This window comes from Halyomorpha halys, unplaced genomic scaffold (genome assembly GCF_000696795.3).
Source record: "Halyomorpha halys isolate HHAL.00 unplaced genomic scaffold, Hhal_1.1 Scaffold299.1, whole genome shotgun sequence".
Classification (NCBI taxonomy): Eukaryota; Metazoa; Arthropoda; class Insecta; order Hemiptera; family Pentatomidae; genus Halyomorpha; species Halyomorpha halys.
Window position 1 is genome coordinate 247,210 of NW_027107963.1, and position 21,135 is coordinate 268,344.

The 21,135-nt window shown below is 32.9% G+C and overlaps 2 protein-coding genes across 8 annotated transcripts in view; one reads left to right on the forward strand and one right to left on the reverse strand.

The window, feature by feature from the left end:
- LOC112210046 (pyruvate kinase-like) overlaps positions 1 to 11,471 on the forward strand; it is a gene marked incomplete at its 3' end in the record, with an annotated part of 20,840 nt that extends 9,369 nt beyond the window's left edge. For 4 of the 5 annotated variants that reach the window (XM_067046323.1, XM_024360459.2, XM_067046324.1 and 1 more), the window contains 5 exon segments: positions 4,345 to 4,565; positions 4,869 to 5,055; positions 7,272 to 7,481; positions 10,632 to 10,819; positions 11,226 to 11,471. In XM_067046323.1, coding sequence (XP_066902424.1) covers positions 4,345 to 4,565; positions 4,869 to 5,055; positions 7,272 to 7,481; positions 10,632 to 10,819; positions 11,226 to 11,471 — 1,052 coding nt within the window. 5 annotated transcript variants of the gene reach the window in all.
- A 2,600-nt stretch (positions 11,472 to 14,071) lies between these two features.
- Positions 14,072 to 21,135, reverse strand: part of LOC106680923 (meiosis-specific nuclear structural protein 1) — a 7,550-nt gene continuing 486 nt past the window's right edge. For all 3 annotated transcript variants that reach the window (XM_067046330.1, XM_067046329.1, XM_014420954.2), the window contains exons 2-10: positions 20,951 to 21,112; positions 19,549 to 19,655; positions 18,681 to 18,801; positions 17,129 to 17,358; positions 16,512 to 16,628; positions 15,573 to 15,699; positions 15,283 to 15,486; positions 14,754 to 14,938; positions 14,072 to 14,678 (exon numbers count right to left, since the gene is read on the reverse strand). In XM_067046330.1, the coding sequence (XP_066902431.1) occupies positions 14,516 to 14,678; positions 14,754 to 14,938; positions 15,283 to 15,486; positions 15,573 to 15,699; positions 16,512 to 16,628; positions 17,129 to 17,358; positions 18,681 to 18,801; positions 19,549 to 19,592 (1,191 nt within the window). In that variant the 5' untranslated portion in view covers positions 19,593 to 19,655; positions 20,951 to 21,112 and the 3' untranslated portion in view covers positions 14,072 to 14,515. The remainder of the gene's footprint in view (positions 14,679 to 14,753; positions 14,939 to 15,282; positions 15,487 to 15,572; positions 15,700 to 16,511; positions 16,629 to 17,128; positions 17,359 to 18,680; positions 18,802 to 19,548; positions 19,656 to 20,950; positions 21,113 to 21,135) is intronic.

Genomic DNA, 21,135 nt, shown 5'->3' on the forward strand with positions numbered 1-21,135 from the left:
AAAACGACAGGACTTTTTGAATGACCTGGTATTATTACCACACTAGTTTCTACACTTGTACTATCAACTAATACTATTAGCTTTCATTATGAAACAGGGCCCAGATTTTTTTTTTTTTTTGTAAAGATCAAAATTCATATGAAAAGATAACATATTTGTTAGAAATGTAATAAAATAATATATTTCTTTAAAATATGTTTAAAGAAGAACTATAGAATAGATCTCAAGATAACAGATAAATTCATAAAAGAAAGGAGCTTTATGAAGGGACAGATTACAAGACAGTTAACTAAAGCCTGATAATTTCTTAAATAATGTTTTTTGTTCGGTATAAACACTATTTCATTTTCAAATTGATTTTTGACATCTTAACCGGATTTCTCCACCACTGCTAGCTTTAACCACACAATTGATTCCTGTTTTAACTTTCACCTATCTATTTTTTTTTTTTTTTCTGGGTGGGTTCTACACCTTCACCGAACATCCCCCTCCACGCCTTCCTGTCTTGGCTTACTGCTTTCCAGTTTACTCCACAGCTCTTTCACATCATTGACGATCCTTCTATCCATCTGGTTTTTGGCCTCCGAGATGGTATCGCTTACCTATAAAGGCGATATATATTAAGGGATTGTTCACGATATACTAAATAGTAAGTGAATGTTTTGTGATCGTGCAAAATTCCGAATTTGACAGAAATAGACACTTTGAGGTCCAATAGTAATGTCTCGTAAAATGACCAGTGTGTCTGTGTGAACAGCCAGACACAAAAAACAAAAAGTAGAGAATGTGCGTGCCATGGATGTTATAGCAACTTTTTCTTTCAAATCGACCAACTGGTTGTGCCACATTATAGAATCTATTTTTCATTTTTTTTTTCGATTTTCGCAATAACGGCCGAAACGATTTCGATTAAACTCGGTATATCAATGTACAATCAACTGATCTTTAAAATTAGCTAGGTTTTATCACTGCAATAGTCTGACAGAGTTTAAATGTAATGTTAAAAAATATTCCTCTAAAGTATCTTTTGTTTATTTGAAATAATTAACCATTCTGTACAATGAATAATTCTGATAATTAACTAAAGGAGAACAACAGTTTTGAGAGATTGGAATATCGGAGACAACAGAGCGTGTCCGATCTCTTCCGATTGCAATGTTAAGGAACACGGTTCAGTTATATTTTGCAAAACTGATGTGTTGTTGGTAAAAACTCATTGAGTAGCTTTTTTACCGGACTTTCATTAATAAAATATTTTGTTTAACATTTGCACATTCCAGGATACTATGTGAAAATAGTGTAATGCGCGCACAGCACGAGGTATTTAACATAAATAACTTTAAGAGCGTGGCACAGTGGCTCTATATCACAGATCTATCTCAACATAGATAACTTTAGGAGTGCACGACAGTGGCCCATACCACAGATCTAGCTCAACATGAATAACTTAAGAGCGCGGGACAGTGGGCCATGTGACAGATCTAGCTCAACATAGATAACTCTAAGACTGCGGGACAGTGGCCCACATCACGGATATAGCTCAACATGAATAATTTTAGAGCGCGGGACAGTGGGCCATGTGACAGATCTAGCTCAACATAGATAACTCTAAGACTGCGGGACAGTGGCTCACATCACGGATATAGCTCAACATGAATAATTTTAGAGCGCGGGACAGTGGGCCATGTGACAGATCTAGCTCAACATAGATAACTCTAAGACTGCGGGACAGTGGCTCACATCACGGATATAGCTCAACATGAATAATTTTAGAGCGCGTGACAGTGGGCCATGTGACAGATCTAGCTCAACATAGATAACTCTAAAACTGCAGGACAGTGCCCCACATCACGGATCTAGCTCAACATAGATAGCTTTAAGAGCGCGTAGAGTGGCCCATATCAACAACATTATTTTATTCCCGGTTTTCATTTTTTTGAGGCTGCTGATTTCAAAAATTGACTGCTGTACTAGATCCGTAAAGTCCTACCTTCTACTTCCTCTTCATCCGTTCTTATCTCTCCGACAGATTATTTCAAGTGAATCACAATATCGCTAATCCCTCTTTCCTCACTCTGCTGGTGTTCCTCAGGGTAACATCCTTGGTACTATTCTTTATACAGTTTTTACAGCTGATATCTCAATCCGTCCTAACACTATCCCCACCACTTATTCCGATGACACATGTCTATTGTCAGTGAATAAGGACTCTTCCATTGTATCCCTAACCCTCCAATCCCACATCACCACCCTTGAAAAATGTTGGCAAAACTTGAGGATTAAAATCCAATAAATCTCACCTAATCACATTTATCTTTTGTCGAAAATCGATGACTTCCTGTCCACAGTATCCTTTAATAATACCCCACTTATTCCTGTCGAACAAATTTGTTATTTAGGACTACATCTGGACAAATGACTGACTTATGGATTCCATTGTACAAGACTGAAAAAAATAGGAAACTGCTCGCCGATTCCGACGATTACATTATTTACTTGACAAACAGTCTAAACTTTCAACTAATTACAAAAGACTCATTAATATGCCTATAATAAGGCCTATCTGGATTTACGTAGTTGAGCCTTGGGACTCCACTAAACCATCGAATTCCTCTTGTATTAAATCCTTACAATCATAAATCCTTAATGCACCTTACTTTATCACAAATCAACTCATACATCAGGACCTCAATGATCCATATGTTAATGATTTGGCCGGAACCAGATACCAATGCTTCCATAATAAACTTCTCAACCACCCAAATCCACTTGTTTCTTACATGGCTTCTCCTTCGAGTTCTTCTCTATTAATGTTATTGGAGTCCTATCATTTGGTAAATAATCCACGTGTTCGTATCATGTCATTTTATAACTTATAGCAAATGTACTAGTTGTATATATTTTATACAGTTGTAAATAACAATAAATAAATAATAAAAAATAAGATAAAATAACTAGAACTAGTAGTTTTTGAGTTATGAGGATGGTATATGATAAAATTTGTATTGGATCATTTGTATGTTAATTTCGCTAACTTTCCTCCAAATTGAACCAGCAGTTTTCGAAACATTGGTCCTTCGAGAGAAATACGTTTACGCATCTGTAAGCGATAGTAGTTGATAGAATTTGATGAAGTATATGTGGAACCATCTAGATTGTTAACGCCATAATATAATTACGTTGTTAATAGTATTTTTAGTATTTAGTTTTATAGTTTTAGTTATATAGTTTTATTAGTATTTAATTTAGTTACATTTATTTTTTTTGTATTGTTTTATTTAGATTTAGTTATTTGAAAAGAAAAATGTGTAATTATATTTGTTTGTAATAATGAGTAATAGAGACAGTTGCGGGGTGATCATTGTTGCTAAGATGCGTCACCTACCTACGGACCGACCATCTTAGTTTTTGGGGCAGTTCCGGCTAATTAGTGGCGGTGGTAGCATTAGCAGCCCTGTCTGTTTGGTTGATAATAGCTTGGACATTTTTAGTGAGTTAGTGAGTCATTACAGTTCGGAACCAGACCTTTTCTGCGTTTCTGGCCTTTGAGTGCAATATGAGTTGTTGCTAATCAATCGGCTCGTATAATTAATAAAAACAACTAGACCCTGTCTGCCCTCAATGAATGCCAGTGTAGCCATCTTGGCTTTTGGGACATTGACTGTTTGTAAGCCATTGCACCAACTTTGGACCAGTTTGAGAGTTGCAGCGGAGTATTTAGCAATGGAGCTTCTACCTGCACATCTCGACTAGCAAAATACCTTCCTCTGACCTATCGGAGTGGATTAACCTTTTGATCTAGTGGATTAACCGTTGACCAGTATTTATTTTACATATTATTTGTTTATTTGTAAATTAGTTTATTTTATTTTAATTTTCATAATTTCATAATTTATCTGACTATTTTATTTTTATCTGAAAGGCCTTTTATTTTTACTTGTATATTTTGTTTATGTTAGTTTTTAGTTTTGTTTTTTACCATGTTTAAATTGAACCAAATAAATGTTTAATCTGACCCAGTTTGTTTTTTGTTCATTTTAAAGCCTTCCAACAAAAAAACATAGTCGATTTGAGGTGGCTTTAACATAGATATTAAATTACCCTGTATTGTTTTCGCCAGAACCTTGATTTTACTACAATCGATTAACTTCCACGGAACCAACTTTTTTCCGTCATATCTATTAAGTAATGCTACTTATAGTCATTTTCTTAATTTACAGTCAATCATGACCTTCGTATTTTGAGCCCTGGTCCATACAAAGTATAAAATGCTTGTGACTATGCTTGGGAGTAAAATAAGCATATATATTGGTACTTTAGCAAGGGGATTGTCTTATGTTCCAGGTCCTAGCTCTAGAAATGTTGAAACACTCGTGAAAATGATGGACGCGGGTATGGACGTAGCCCGTTTGAATTTCTCCCACGGAACGCATGATTATCACAGGGAATCGATTGTTAATATCAGAAAAGCTGTTGCAATCCGATCCGAAAAGGCAGGAAGGATTTTACCAATTGCGATAGCTTTAGACACGAAAGGACCGGAAGTGCGGACTGGCCTATTAGAAGTAATTTCCAATAGATATAATTCTAAATTATGCTAGTTGATTTTATACTTGTTTAGTGTATTTTGACCAAAGATGACAGAACTTACTCTCTGATTTATTGATCATTGAATGTACCTCATAAACGACGATGTCTATGAAATTAAAGTTATTAATGATGTTTCTCATTATGTTGTAGATGTGGTCCTTAAAATCTTAAATAAAACAATCATTAATGTTATATGATTTAGTTCAGTAGAAATAGTCACTACGGTACCTGCTTTGAGTGGAATTTTCATCAGATGAAATATGTAACGTACATTGCAGAAATCAAAAGAAGAGTTAGTGCTTGCGAAAGGGAAGACAGTAACACTGCACACAGAGCATAGTTTTTATGAAAAAGGAACTCAGTCCGATCTGTACATCGATCTTCCTTCATTGCCATCCCTTGTTAAGCCGGGTTCGAGTATATATATTGACGACGGGCTCATTCAACTCACAGTATTGAAAACAGGTAACAAGATCAATCTCTCCTACTTTCCTGGTTTCGGCACCTGATATGTGTTAAAGCACTAAATAAAAATAAATAAAAAAATAGAAAAGGTAGGAGAACTAACTCATGGACCAATTAAGTTTATTCAAAAAAGTAGAAAGTTATTTACGTCTCAGGATAGTATTTAAATCCCGACATAGATAATAGACTTTCCTTTTATACCGTAACTCACAAATGTGCGGCCGTCCATCCTCTGGTTTTCATCTCAGATGTCTTCTTGACTTCTTCTTCCTTCGTTTGCTCGTCACTTGCGTGCATCCTCGCGTATTCTCTGCATTTCTTCTAATTCCGTCTCTGATGCATCCAACGTTTCTGGCGACTTCGCAGCCGATCCTCGCGATCTTAGTACCCTTTGTGCATTTACTTCCATGGGTTCGCTCTGATACATCTCTGTTATTTTATAAGTATAAAGAAATTGCTTCGCGATATTCCCCTCACTGCCACACTCGAAGCAGCTGGTGCGTGGACCCTGCTCCACCAGATTTCCAACTTTCCCACATCCCTGGGACTTGCAGTCCTCTCGCCGACTGTTGTTTGAGTGATTCGTCTAGTTCGATATATGTTTCTTGATTCCTTTTCTTCTCTATACCACTATCTCGGTATTCACGCTTTCTCCACGAGTTTGAAGTGTTCCGTGGCCGATTATATTCAATCCGGCTCCATCCCGTCTCTTTCGCTTCCATTCAGGCCTCCCCTTCGCTGGCGCTTGTGTCTTATAAATCTTGAGAGCACTCTACGAAGGAGTGTTCTCTCAGCAGGCCCTCTCTTCTTCCGTTTGCTAACTGAATCTTTAATATCCCTGATAAAAACTGCATCCACCCCTGTACTTGGTCTGCCCCTATCATCTTTGCTCAAATTTTCCGCGATAAAATTAAACCTTGCCAATAGCTCCCCGGAATACTGCCCACTAGGCTGTTCGGGTTTCCTAATCTCGCTAAACATCATATATTCTTCTGGGGCTCACCATCCTCCTCCAAACGTCTTCTTCAACCTAGCTTTGATTACGCTCCAGGGTATCTCCTCATCTGCCTGAATTTGATTAAGGACGCTGCATTTCACCCTACAAAAATTCTCTGCTATTAACACCTCGGCACACTCGATGTCAAGTAGGTTTTAATTTGTCTTAGCTTCTACCCTGGCCATTAATTGATTCCGCCTCCATGGAATTGACTTCACTCACCCGTCCCTCTGACGAATCGTTTTAAGTTGGAAACGGCCTATCTCAAATACTAGGCGGTTGCCGCACTTGATCCACTTTAGCCTTGGAGTATGTGCTTCCAATAACGAGAGTTCTGGCAGAGGGGCAGTCTCTTCCTGAGGTTGGCTGACTGCAGCAAAAGATGATGGTTTGACTGCGGTTAGAGGTGGGTTCCCTAGATTCAATTCATCTAGGCTCAGAACTGGTGGCCATCATTAGGATAGTTAAGTGGAAGAAAGAAAAAAATTATACTGAAAAAAATCTCCTTAAGACTAAAAATTGGTCCGGTAAATTAAGGTCCACTTACGGCACCCGTTACGATGCCCATGTTGTTGACTGAGGGAGTTAGGTATTAATATTTATGATTTATATTACATGTATACTACTGGAGTAACAGGAATTTGAATTTTTACATCTGATTTTTTTGTCAGTGATATTTAAAAATAAGAGAATCGGGAAATTAACAAAACATCAGGTGCACAAAATTTAAAGAACAAAATTCGTGTTTCTTCAACCTCATAAACAAATAAGACAAAATTACACCAATAAAAATATATAGACAATATACAAAATAGAAATAAGTATACTGAGTACCTGCTATCTGCTATCTACTTTTGTTTTTGTGTTACTATTTCCAAGAGATATGTGATAGTGACGTACAACGACCAATACTCCCGTTAAGTAAATGTTTTAAAGGTAAGATAAGAAAGGATACCGCAGAGGGCTGGTGCGGCAGTATAATTTTAATATTTCGAAAACCTACAAATTGTCCCCTCTTTGTCATTTTTTAGTATTCCCCTCTTTATTATTTTTAACAATGAATTTTCAGAACATAAATAATATCATAACAATGTGTTCTACTACACAAAAATTTTATGGATGTGGTAATCCTGCTTTATTGAGATTATTAATAATATATAAAGGATAATTGTTACATCGCTGTAAGTAGATGATTAAAAATGTGATGATTTAATTTCAGATAAAACTTCAATTAAATGTTTGGTCGAAAATGGTGGACTAGTGGGGAACCAAAAGGGAGTGAACGTGCCCGGTGTGAGGTTGGACTTACCCGCAGTTTCAGAAAAAGACAAAGGAGACATAAAGTTTGGTATAGAGCAGGATCTAGATATAATATTTGCTTCATTTATAAGGTGTAAAGAGGATGTGCTCGAGATACAGAAATTTCTTGGTGAGGCGTTAATAAATTTTTATTCTCCTATTTACTAAAAGGAATCCGAAGTTATAAAGTTGTCCTTGAGGGCAATGATATAAGATTGGAGTACTTGAATTCAGGTGAAATCTGACGTGATGTTCACAAGACATCCTAACCACCTTGTATCGTTCATCATCTCAGAAAGTGTCAATCCGTCAAATATTATTTCAAAATCTAAAATTCGTAATGAAATTCCCAGATAAAGCGCGAAGTACCCAGTGATCATTACTATTAAGGTTCGGTTTTAAGGCATACTTAAATATATTTAGTGAATGAAAAAAAAAATTAAGAAAACGCCACGTTGAACGTGTGACATTGATATACTCTTTGGGACACATCATTTACTCATACACTTTATCTTCCGTTGACAAAAGTTTACCAACTTCAAATCCAGAACTCAGGCAGTCAATAATAATTGTTTCCTTAATTTTTAATACTCTTTCAGTTCTCCACATCGATACGAAATAGACAACTTTATTTTACGAAGTCTGTGTCAACCACCATTTTTAAGTATTTAAACCAAAAGTCAAAAGAGTGTAATTTTTATTGGATTCTTGGTAATTTGTCAAAAATAAAGAATAAGAACTGATTGAACTAATGGATCATCTTATTATTTTCTTCATTATTATCCTTCAGCATATAGATAGATTTGTCGAGGTATGTAGTTAGTTCAGGCACGAATTTAAGAGATGAGAGATAATACTTTTACAGACTATACAATATTGCTATTAGATTAAGAGGTGATTTTAAAGGAGAAACTGCAAAATTAATCTACACATCCCGTGCGATGGGCAAGATTTAAGGGTGTGCGTCTTAAATCCTCGCATAATGGAATGTCGTGAAGAGGATGGCAAGTCCTGACCGTATTAGCTTTAGTTCTAATAGAAATTAGAACGGATACTAATTTCTGTAAGGAATTCCCTTCCAGTTGAGGGTAGTATGTTCTATAGCTATTTGATGTAGGTCCTGAGAAAGGACAGTGAGAGCCGAGGGTTATTCACCCTCGTAGTCATAGAAGAAGAAGGAGAGGGCTTAGGCGTGATCGATTACTGTCTGAAAGGTAAACGTTTTAGGAGTGACCTAATGGAGACACAGTGAAATGTAAGCATTCTTCATATCCAAAAGTGTGTTTCCGATCCGTAATTTTTTCAATTCCTCTTACGAAAGTGACTCGTTTCGGATTAATGTTGATTACTAAGTTTACGCTAGTAATTTCTTTGGATTTGTAAAGGCCGTCGTGAATCACTGCCACACAGAGCTGGGAGGTTCTGTGTGAGTTGTTTACAACAAACAACTCACACAGACATATAACAGCCACAACGGCTGTTGTAGTCTTTTAGTAGTTTGTGGTGTGAGACATACATATGTGTAGTAGAATTAATCTAATAGAATTAATTATCGATATTATTTCTAAATGTCAATAAAACAGTTTGAACTTCAAGAGAATATATATATCAACGAAAACAACAACATGTAAAGGGGCCTTTACATGTTAGCCAAGTCATGGCGAACTCAGACATACGCGAGCATGTGGATGGCTTGGCTTGGTTGGCCTAGGCTCGTTGCCGATCCGTCGAGAGTCGGTTTTTTGGACACAGGTCAAAGGGGTTCGTGAGAGCGCTCGTGTAGCATCTCCATCATTGTTCTTTGTCTAGTTGCAACTGAGAGCTGTTAGGAGGTTAAAGGTGTTTGTTGGTACTTTTTACAATAAGTTTTATATCTAATCTTATTTATTTATATTTAATTTCCTTTCATTTTCTTTTTTTGTAATAAAAATAATACAATCAATGTGCAATGGCTGAAACCACTAGTACGTCCGCCATGCCTGTCTCTCTGAATAACACTGACATGTGGATGGCCCCCTCTTTGTTTACCGAGCATTTGTACAAGCCTCCGATTCGTGGCGAGCGGCCAACATGTGGATCTACCTTAAGCTTTTAGTAGATCTCAAGACCCTATTTAATTCTTTAAAAACATATATAAATATAACAATATATTACATAGATACACACGCGCTAATCTAAAGTATTTACAAAAGTTATTACTAATTAACATGAGGCGATAGTTGGCTGAAGTGTATAGTGGCTTCGTCTCGGCCGTTAGGCTGTGCCAGGTGTGTTACAATGGAACTCGTGGCTCTACCATTCTAGAGGCAGTTCCTAGAAGTTCTGGCTCACTTAAATCTTGTTGTGGCTGCTACAGATTAATATAAAACCAACATGGAAGTAGGAATGACAAAGAATTAAAATATATTCAGTCAGATTCACATAAGTCTCCTCACTCCGAGGACTAATAGACAAATGACGAGTTTCATAAACTAACCTATTACTTAAGCTTACACTAGTCTGAATGTTATTTTTTCGATCTTGAACAGTTAATTATACTCTAACGTAAGTCCTGCCTTGTAATGAGGTCTTACAGAGATCTTCTAATTTATTGGGATGTTTACTTTGATAACGAATTTGTTTATGGGAAGTGGCAAGGCGCTTCGGACAGTGATACTTTCTGGGAGAATGGTGCATGTAGACAATAAAACTTATTTACTTACCTCCACGCTTATAAAATATATAATGTTTCACTGAGTAAACTAGCAAAGAATTTTGATGCTTTAAAATACAAGCATTGTTAGTTGGAACAGGGAACGTGACATATCTCAAAATGAAATAACGCCATTTAAAAAAAATATATTTCATAAATTTAAAAAAGTTTATTATGAAAATATTAAAATTATATGGTTCAGGCAAGCTTAGATAGGTTCTTTACATTACCTGACTAAATAGATCAAAATTAAGGGTATTTAGTATATCCATACACCACTAATGAACAGTGGAAGTTCCATAAAAACTTATTTAAACAAAAATAAATTATCAGCAAATCAAGAACTTCCTGCTTTGAACTAAAAAAAATAATAATCTTTTTTCTCTTAATGATAATTTTTTTCCCATCTAACAAAAAATTAAAAATATTTTTGTTAAAAACATGTATCTGGTTTTCGTGAACTTTTGACAAATAGGGTTCATATAATAAGTAATAAGTTCATGTAATACTTATTATAGAATCTTTAGGTACCGCCACATTATATCGAAAATGAAAAAATACTCTTTTAAAAAATAATTTGTGATTCAGGAGATAAAGAGGATTACGAAAGAATTCGAGTCGTTTCAAAGATAGAAAATCATGAGGGAGTTAATAATATTGACGAAATAATTGCAATAAGTGACGGAGTAATGGTTGCCAGAGGAGACTTAGGAATTGAAATTGCTTCAGAGAGGGTTTTTCTAGCCCAAAAACGAGTGATTGCGTCCTGTAATTTGGTAAGCCATTATTAAGTAAGTTGGAATATTTTTTTTTTCTAAATAGGTCAGTAGTAGTTTTAAGTTAGTTACTCTTAAAGTGCATTTGCCCCAAAAATACATACCCTCCAAACTGTTGCAGTCATTTGCAAACGTGTACTATCTTAGACGTACCGACACAACTCGGAAAACTTATATTCCGAAACAAACGTTTGCATAGATTACATAATGCACGTACTTCTCTTTTCACAAGCCAAACATAGTGTTTTCTAACGTTCACAATCATTTTGTCCTCTTGGTGTAAAAGCAACTTTAGAGTAACTACTGTTCATAGCTCGAATATTATTATTAATTTATTAAAGCTATGTATTAATGAAAAGTTATAAAAAAAAAAAAAAAAAAACTGAACTCGTCGTGTAACATGTAGGCAGGCAAGCCAGTAATCTGCGCAACCCAAATGCTTGAATCAATGGTCAAAAAGCCCAGACCTACAAGGGCGGAGAGCTCAGACGTGGCAAACGCCATTATGGATGGAGCCGACTGCGTCATGCTCTCCGGGGAAACGGCCAAAGGGAAGTTTCCAGTGGAGTGCGTCAAAATTATGTCGGATATATGCAGAGCCTCTGAGGAGGCTGTGCAGCACTTGAAGGTTTTCTCGGAAGTTACTAGATTGGTAGGTACTATTGCATATCTTAACATCTATTTTGCATACGTATATATAGTATGGTATACATTATACTATATATAATATAACATGCTATCATAAAACCCGCAGTGATGTACGATAGAGAGACATGGTCACTTACTGTTACCCTTTAGAAAAAAATTGTTAAATTTGAGTGTAAAATTCGCACGGTGATTGTGGGCCCAAAGTGGGGCCAGGAATTGGAGTTTGGAGAAAGAATACAAATGAGAAAATCCTATAAGGAACGCAGTAATTGATCGCGTTTGACATGAAAGCAAAGAGATTCATATGGGAAGGACTTCTGGCAAGAAGCTATTCAACAGACCCTCTCTTCCTAAATATGTACGCCTTTGTAGTAAATAGGAACCAAATCAATGTTTTAGTTTTGTATCATTAGCGTTAACTTGCAGAAACAATTGCCTTGCCTTCCCTTTCCGAACCATGAATTATTTTCTTCATTCCCTGTATGGCCAGCCACGTACATGTCTAATTTACTAAAGGCTTCCTAGCTTTAGCCACTGAGAATCCTGAATATTTTATTTATTTTTCTTTTAATACCCCCCAAAAATCGGCTTCTGGAATTAGTTTTCCAAAAATTTTAACCTCCGAAACCTGACTGATATGTAAAATATGAGATTAGGCAACAATAATAGAAACTTTAAAAAAAATAGTTTTAGTGTGAAGGTAAATTTGTTCCCTTCAATACCTGACGGTACAATACCGTAGTACTGATCAATGTGGCGGGTTCGCAGGCTTTATTTATAAAACCTTTCCTCCTTCATTTATGAAGGAGAAAAAGTAATCTTCACACTTGAGGTGTTTAGTATTTAAAGTCAATATATCCACTTTTTAAAATATTATACAAGTAATTTAAATGTTGATTCGTAACACCTATTTTACATGGATTAGTTAAAATTTTGAAATAAGCTGAGTACGGTTTTGGTGTAGAATTTTTTTTTTTAATCTTTACTTTATAGAAGTGTATATATATATATATATATATATAAAACTTTATGTAGATAAATTTAAACTCTAAACAAACATCATGCTGGTTTAAAAAGTGTTAAAAAGTCCCAACAAGATATCTTGTAACTAGTGTTTTTTTTAGTTTAATAAACTAATACAGGTATCTTATTTATTATACTCTTAAAAAAAAAATACTAATTACGTGTAGAACATAACGTGATATAATTGAGGGCTCTAAGCAAGCTCTAGCAAACCACATCAAATAAACTTCCTAGTAGAGCAGTTTCAAAAAATGTTATAATACTTATTAAATGTTTTATATAGCTCAGATTTCATAATATTAATGGTAAGTATTGTAACAAGGTTATCTGGTTGATTGATAATAATTGAAATTATTGATGAATTGAACAGATGTTTCTGGCTAGTCTGTAAAAAAAAAGTAACTCTAGGGCTATTAAAGTGTTGTGAATATTTTTTTTACTTTGCAATAAAAAAAAATTGTTTTTGTTTCTGTTCTTTGTGGTTTGTTTCTTGGCCCAGGTAACTCGTAACAATATGTTAAAATTATGGTTTGGCAAACTCAACCAATAAATAGTTTTATTGAGTGGTAAAGGAACATTATACACAAAATTATAATTATCTTTAAAATTGTGGATTGTCACATTTTTTCCCCAGGTCATTCAAATATTTCTAAATTTATAGTTGTGCTAGTCTTCATCTGTTGTATAATAAAATTACTATAATTAAACATTATAATAGAATGATATGTTCTTGTTTTAATGACCTAAGGATTTTTTTTCAGCCTTACCAGGTATCACAGCTTGTGATATATTATTAAAAATACACATCCCATATTATAAGTTTTTGTCTTTTTTATACATTTTAATATTATATAGCAGATTAAAATACTTTTTCTACTTGGCTCAATCATTCTAAAGACATCTCAAAATGATTCTCCATTCCAGAAAAAAGTATTCTATAAAACAATGTTTAGAGATGCATCTAGAATGGTATGTTAATTTTTTTTTGTTATTCACGATATTATAAATATTTTTTTTGTATCCAAAAGGTATCAAAGATTAAGCCAAGATATTTTAATTAAAGCAAGTACCCATTATTTTTTTAATTTTTATCTATTATACATAATAATTAAACTTGTAGGAGGACAGACTGGATAGCACTCAAGAAAGGTACAAAGTAGTAAAAAAAAAAAACAAACTATTTATTAGTAACCAATGCTACGCCCCACTTTGCAGGATTGCATCAGGGCTGATTGAGAACAAGATACAAACATTGTAAATTAGGAATATACATAGAAAGTGTGTAAACAGTTATATAAAAAAACTCTTGCTTAATTAAATAATTTAATATAATTAAAAACTCTTACCTTATTTAATTATTTTACTCTCTAGACTGTACATAATTTTTAATGTCATTTTCTTCTTTTTCTTAATTATGTATTCTTCATACATAATTGCAAAGTGTTGCAAGGCAAAACGTTGGTTATAAATAATTTTTTTTTATTATACTGTCTTTCTTGACCACCACGCAGATTCTTCACATTCTAACAAATTGTATTTAAATACTTTTAGTTTTTTGGAGGATTGAGATATGTTGTTAAGTTTTATTTTTCTGCTGATAGGTACAACACAGACTTCTTGCAAAATTCGATAGTGATGTCTTGAATAGTTTTGATAAAAATATTTTTAAATGTCTCAGAACAAGTTAAAGTACTCTATCAGATAACATAAATTAATAAAACTAAAAAATTTATTTCACAAAAAACCATAAACGAAAATGAAAAAAAAATAACTTAGGTAATTTTATTGGAATGACCCAGCAGATCTTACAGAACAAAATTTATTCTAAATAGTTTAGTAACTTTTTTTAATAATTGTAATGTCTAAGAGAAATAATAACAAAAATTACATAAAAATATGAATAATAAAGAGAATAAGCCAGTCACTTCTGCTCTTTAAAATTTATGGTCTAAAAATGTTTTTATGTACAGATAAAATTACTGATTAGGAAACTATTATTGTAATTGAAAATCAAAGAAAAAAAATTTAATCAGTTTTGGTTTGAGTTTGACCTTCATAAAACTTACGAACTTCAGAATCTAGATAAGGAAGATCTTCTTTTCTTATTACACCTTTAGGTAAGTATCCAAGAAGATTTCCGACATGTTGTTTTAATAGATTCCTCCTTTCTTCATCAAGTAAGGCTCGCCTAAAAAATAGTTTTTAGTAAAAGTTTATTTTGAAGGCAATATTAGGATTTTTTATGACACATTTAGATACAAACCTTTTTTCTATTTGTTTCATCTCATGCTTCCTCTGCTCGTTTTGTATTTCCATCTCCCTCAGTTTTTCTATGTGCTGTTGGTTCACGATACATTTCAAGGCCCTTCCATATTCTAAGTTTTCTTGATGCTTACGGGCTAATAGTTCTTTTTCCCGCAGTGTTGCCTTGTTATTTTCTTCTAACAACTTAAATTAAAAAACAAAATAAAAATATGATGCAAAATGTAATAAATAGAAACTAGGAAAGCTGTCACAAAAAAATAAAATCCACACAATGCCTTAACTTTGCCACATACACACACAAGAATGCATGTTCATGGATTCCAAAGATAACACAGATCCACTTTCTGAAAGAAACTTTTTGGGCTCAATGAACCATAAAATGAGTTGCTGGCAGTAGTCAATGGATAAATCAGGTGAGTAGAATATGTTACGGATTAATCATCTCTACATCATTAATGAAACCCCTCTACTAATTTTTGCCTGGCATATTTATAAATTAATATCTAGAACATAATATAGTAAAATACCTGTTGACAAAATTTGATATCCTGAATCTTTTCTTCTTCTAATCTTTGTAAATGGTTTTCCATTTGCTTAGCAATGATTTCCTTAAATGTGCACGTATCTCTTAGCTTCTTTTCTAATTCCTGTCTCCTTTTATCCTCCTCTTTCTGCCTAGTATCTTCATCCATCAAAATTTGAGTAATCCGTTCCCTCTCAGCATTTTCTTTCTTTAAGAAAAAAAAAAAATTATCATATCATTTAGCGGATTAAATAAAAAAAGAAAAAAAAGTAAAAATGTAATTATTAGCCATACTGCAGTTGATTTAATAAGTTTTATACAGGCTATTTTATTCTGTAATCTCATTTCCTCTTTTTTCTTTATGGCTTCTTGAAGTTCCTTTTCTTTTTTGTCCTTATCTTCTAAATATTCCCTTATTTTCCTGAAAAAATGAAATAAAAAAACTTTTTGTATATCACTGAAATGAGATGATAAAATTCCCACAAATTAAATCTGTAAACAGAACCAGATTAACAGCTAGGGGTGGCTGATAACCTTTTCTTTTTAACACAGGACATTACTTTTGCAATAATTCTCAAAGCAATGTAATTATATATTTTGAAAATACTATTTTTTTGAAGAAACTCTAAAATACACGATTGATCAAGGGAACTAATGGCCAGAACGAGATGTCTCTCAAGAATAATATGTTACGGATAAATAAATTCACTTCAGTTTTAGTAGCAACAAATATAAAAGAAACACCAAATACAGTTATACATATGATTAATACTGTTTCAGTTCAATAGCATAACATCTAAAAAAAAAAAAAAAAACACGATTATTTTGAGTTACTAAGGGTACGACCTAGACAGTTCAAAGCTGTAATATCTTGAAATTTTTAAAAAAAAAAGATTTGACTTAGAGCAATAAGGGTGATTAGATTACATACACATCTCAAAATGAACTGGGACAGCGATATTATCATTCTATACTAAAATAACTTCATCATACCATTGAGAATAAACTGAACAAGCAAGAAAAACATTTATATAACCTCATAAAAGAATTAAAAATATCATTCACCTTTTATCATTTATTCTTGTTTTCAATTTATTAATAATTCAAATCGCAATAGTATTTTAAGACAAATGAGAGATATTAAAAAAAATTAGGAATATAATAATAATAATAATAATATAATAAACTAAAGTGAAAAGAAAAAAAAACTTAATATAATATTTCATAAAATACCTATCTTCTTCTTCTTGTAATTTTGCTTCTTTTTCAACCCACAACTTCTTTGCACTCAGTATTGATTCAGCTTCTTCTTTGGCAATTTTTTTCCTTCTCCATTTAAGTTCTTCATCCCTTTAATAATCACAAACTAGAATCAATAATAATATAATATAAAATATCAGGACTGTTTCATTCTTATTATACATAGTTATTTTTCTTCTTATTTTCTTCATTCTAGTTATACATAGTTCATTCTTATTATACATAGATGTTTTCATTAAAACTATGAGATTACAAAATAGATAAACGAAATATTAGTTTTCTTTCAGGAAATCAGAAAGTAATACTTCATTTATTAGTGATGCCACCAGAATACATTGTTTGGCAACAGTTAATGGTTTGGATATTAATTGGTTATACGAAGCCTGTTATACTTAACAGATAGATGCAATTGTATGATACATCTACATTGAAAAAGAATCAAAAAATCATATTATACTAACCACAAATTTCCTTAAGTAATTTAGTAACAACATGGTTAATAAGTTAAAAAAATCAGATTGATCATAATTGATTATATAGATATACAAAAAAGTGTGATGAGGAGTATCAAAATATAATGCTAAGAATACCTTCGGTCTTCTTCCGATATAGTTTTCATTGCGTCATCAATAAATGTTTTCTCGTCCAATAGAGCTCTGTACTCTTCTTCCCTCATTCTCTGACGGTCAATCATTTGATCCTGTAATTCTTCTTTATATTTAAGTTTTTTCTGTTCTTCTTCCATTTTATTTCTTACATCCAATTCTTGTAAATGTTTTTCTAGTTCCATCATTCGTAATAGTTCATCTTTCTCCTGACCCTGAAAAGGAATAAATTATTTTAATAACGACTTAATTTTTAAAATATTACACAAAACAGAACATCAACTTGTGATGAATGGAAATTTTAAAAAATAAATGAAATGCTTCATTTGTATTAAATAAAATAAACATAGTTATGATATATTTTATTGCTTGAAATAAAAAAAAAATTATTTGTTGATAAGATATGAAAATAGAAATATTTAAAGTAATTTTTCAAGACAAAAATGATACTATGTCAAATGAATAAACTCAAAAACAAAGAATTATAAACAGCTGTTGTACAAGCTTTATGCAGGGAGGACTGAGCAACGAACAATATTTCTTCAATAGCTGACCAAAAATTTTCACTTTCTCTTACCTATAAATGAAATAGATAGTATGGGGAAAATCGTGATCGTGAAAGAATTTTGAACTCCAGTTTTCAAAAGAAATGAACATTTCGAGGCCTCCTGAGTCCAAATAACTAAGTCTCACAAAATGGTCTGTGTGGGTGTGTGTATGTATCAGTATGCAGTCAGCCTAGCTCAAAAACAGTCGCAGGAAATTGAAATTACATATTTAAGGCGGTATATGCATGGGGTGTGAAAGTAACATTTTTATTAAATCGAATGACTGAAAAAATTATAAAATTATAAAATCAATTTTTAAAATTTATTTGATTTTCTCAATAACAGCTCTTACGATTTTAATTAAACTCAGTATAACAGTATAAAATTGAATATTCTTCAATATCAGATAGGCCTTATACTCATTAAAAAAGTTTGATATGCATAAATGATGAATATTTAAAACATCTTTCCCTAAAGCACTTTTTAATTTTTTTTATTCAAAATAAATAGTGAGTTCTCATTGGTGGCAGTACTACATAATGGGTAATTAGAAAATATTAAAAAAATTAATGAATAACTAAAGGATAAAAAAGGAAAATTATAGACAGGTTCAAATTGGAAAAACCAAGACCTGATCTCTCATATGTTTATGACTTTGTTATATTGTTGTATTCTTCACAGGAAAAAAATTAATATTCATTATTTACATCTCAAGAACCCTAAATAGGTATTTTTATAGCAAAATAAAAATGTTCTATTCAAAATTTTTACCCATCGTCATGTTAAATTTTTTTTCCAGAAATTATAAAAATTGCAATATTGAACATGAGTTCACCAATTTAATCAAAACTTGGGGGACCTAAATAGGGTGGTAAGTGAAAGTTTTGTGATGCACGTGAGACACCAGATTTTTCTTATTATTATGACCATAACAACTAAATGCAGCATTGATTGATACCAAGAATATTCATTCAAAATTATAATTATACCTTTCTTCTTAATCTCTGTGCTTTTTTTTCAGCTAGCTGTATTGCCATATCTTTATGAAGATAGGCATATTTGATTTTCTGTTGAAGTTCTTTGATTTCTTCCGAATTCTTCCATATTTCTCTAAGGACAAACAAAAATTTAATTGAATTTAAAATGAACAAAAAGTATTCAAAACCTTGTCAGCATCAACCCAGATATAAATCGATGGTTTAAACAATACATTTAGTTGACAAATTCTTCAAGAAACACCATTTTATAGCTATTGATAATTTTTAAAAATATGTTAAGTTATAGGATTGAGCACAAATAAACAGAAATAAATGTAAGGAGTAACTCCCAATTTTGAATTTTTAAAAAAGACTCATATAACCTTACCTTAAAAATAGCTTCTTTTTTTTTTTTTTTAATTTTATCTATAAATATTAAACAATGTACTTCCAACACATTTTTGAGATAAACAAACAAAAATAAACAAGAAAAAAAACAATTTTTTCACATCTTAAATATTCATTTTGTAATCATTAATACATTAGACAACACCAAAACATGAGGAAAAATATCTCTGCTTTGTTTAGATAGTGGTACATCAGATGAAAAAAAGATATTTTTTTATTTTGTATTTGATGTATCCCATGGATTCTACCATAGATTGTGGTTACTTTGAGATAACACAACTAGCATTAAAATAATCTATGGAAGATCCCAGTAGAGAAAATAACAGCCAGTCTATGGTACTATCCATACCAATAGCTCCATTAAAAAATAAATCAAAACATATTTTTGACAGATTTGCCAGTATTGAGCAAAGCAGTGACATGCGGATCAGTAAAATTGCGAAGAGAAAGAAAAATGGACTATTGACAATACCTTAGCTTCATATCCTTCGACCATTGGTATTTATCGCTCAACATTTCTAGAGCCAACTTATGTTCTTGTTTAACTTCTTCAGCTCTCCAACCTTGAGATACCTTGGCCTTTTTAAAAATTATAAAATATTAAAACCTATTTATATAAATGGCAATGAAAAGAATGTATATTATACTCAACAGAAATTTTTAAAACAATGACAATAACAATTAATTACTTTATAGTAAGTGTTCAGTCCACAGGAATATCATTTATGGGTTGGTGTTATATAGCTGGACTGTAGATTCATAAATACTAGAGGGGGGGGGGCGCCATAGGCCACTAGGATAAACGTAACCCAGCACTACCTACAGAGTTAGTGGATAATTAGATGCCACGAGGGCGAACAGGAGTGGGGATGTGCTCTTGAGAGTGGAATGAACGTGCCTTCTTCTTGGTACCACGGCCAACTAAGCACGTCTGCCTAAGTACCTCTAGCATCGAGCGTGCTACACGGAGCAGCAGCGACACACCATCCATAAGGTGACCCACAACATATGGGGCAGACACCGAGCACCCAGTAACACAGGTTAGATCTTTTCTACCAACCCAAATTGCGACCCTCATCACATCTCACCTATAGACCACTTTTTTCCCCATATCAAAATTATTACTTAACATACTAACCTTATTGTATTATTTTCGGCCTCCCCCTTTCACCAGATATATTAAATTTTCTCAATATCACTTTTCAAACTAAACCCCTTCTGATATAATACCTAGACTTGGATCTCATTCCTTCATAACTTAAAATTTGAGGAAGGTCCAGTCAAAATAGTAAGAGCAAAGAATAAAATTAATAAAAAATATATGTTTTTATAAAACCCCGTTCATCATGTACACAAATAAATAATATGATATTGAATTTAAGTAACAAAATAAAATTTAAACAGAAAAACAAACATTGTAAACAAAAAATAAAGCACCTTAGTGATTATTTGACTAAAAATGTTCAATAAATGGAAGATGGTCTGGGTGCGGTCACATGAAAATTAATTATAGCTATTTTAATTGAGCCAACGTTTCGCCTCACGTTGCACGGCTTCATCAGGGCTGTTAGATAAAAGTCAAGAGCCAGAGCATAGCATGGCGTTGATGACCGGTGGGTTTTACGCCTTAATTTCTGAATAAACAAACAAACAAGAGCCAGAGGGAGACTGTCTAAAAATGATCAACTATGTACTGAATGACACAGGAGTTGTCATAAGAGAATTAATGCTTACATGAATTACTATATAAGCAATTGTAAGGAAATTTTTGTGTGATCTTCATGCACTAATTCAGCAAAGACATTTTTAAAATAAAAATGTTATAATAACCAACTAAAATGTAATTTAATATGACCTAACAGTGAAACACATACATTTGCACAGGCAGCTTCTGTTTCTGCTTCTTTCCGCTCTTGATGTAGTCTTGTGAGGAAAGAGTGATTAACTGCTTTTTTAGTAAGATACACTTTCTCAGCTTCCTTCCTGTCATTTTTGGGAATATCTACAGCTTTTGCTTTTGGGGCTTTTGAAGTATCCTATGGAAAATAAGGAACTTGCA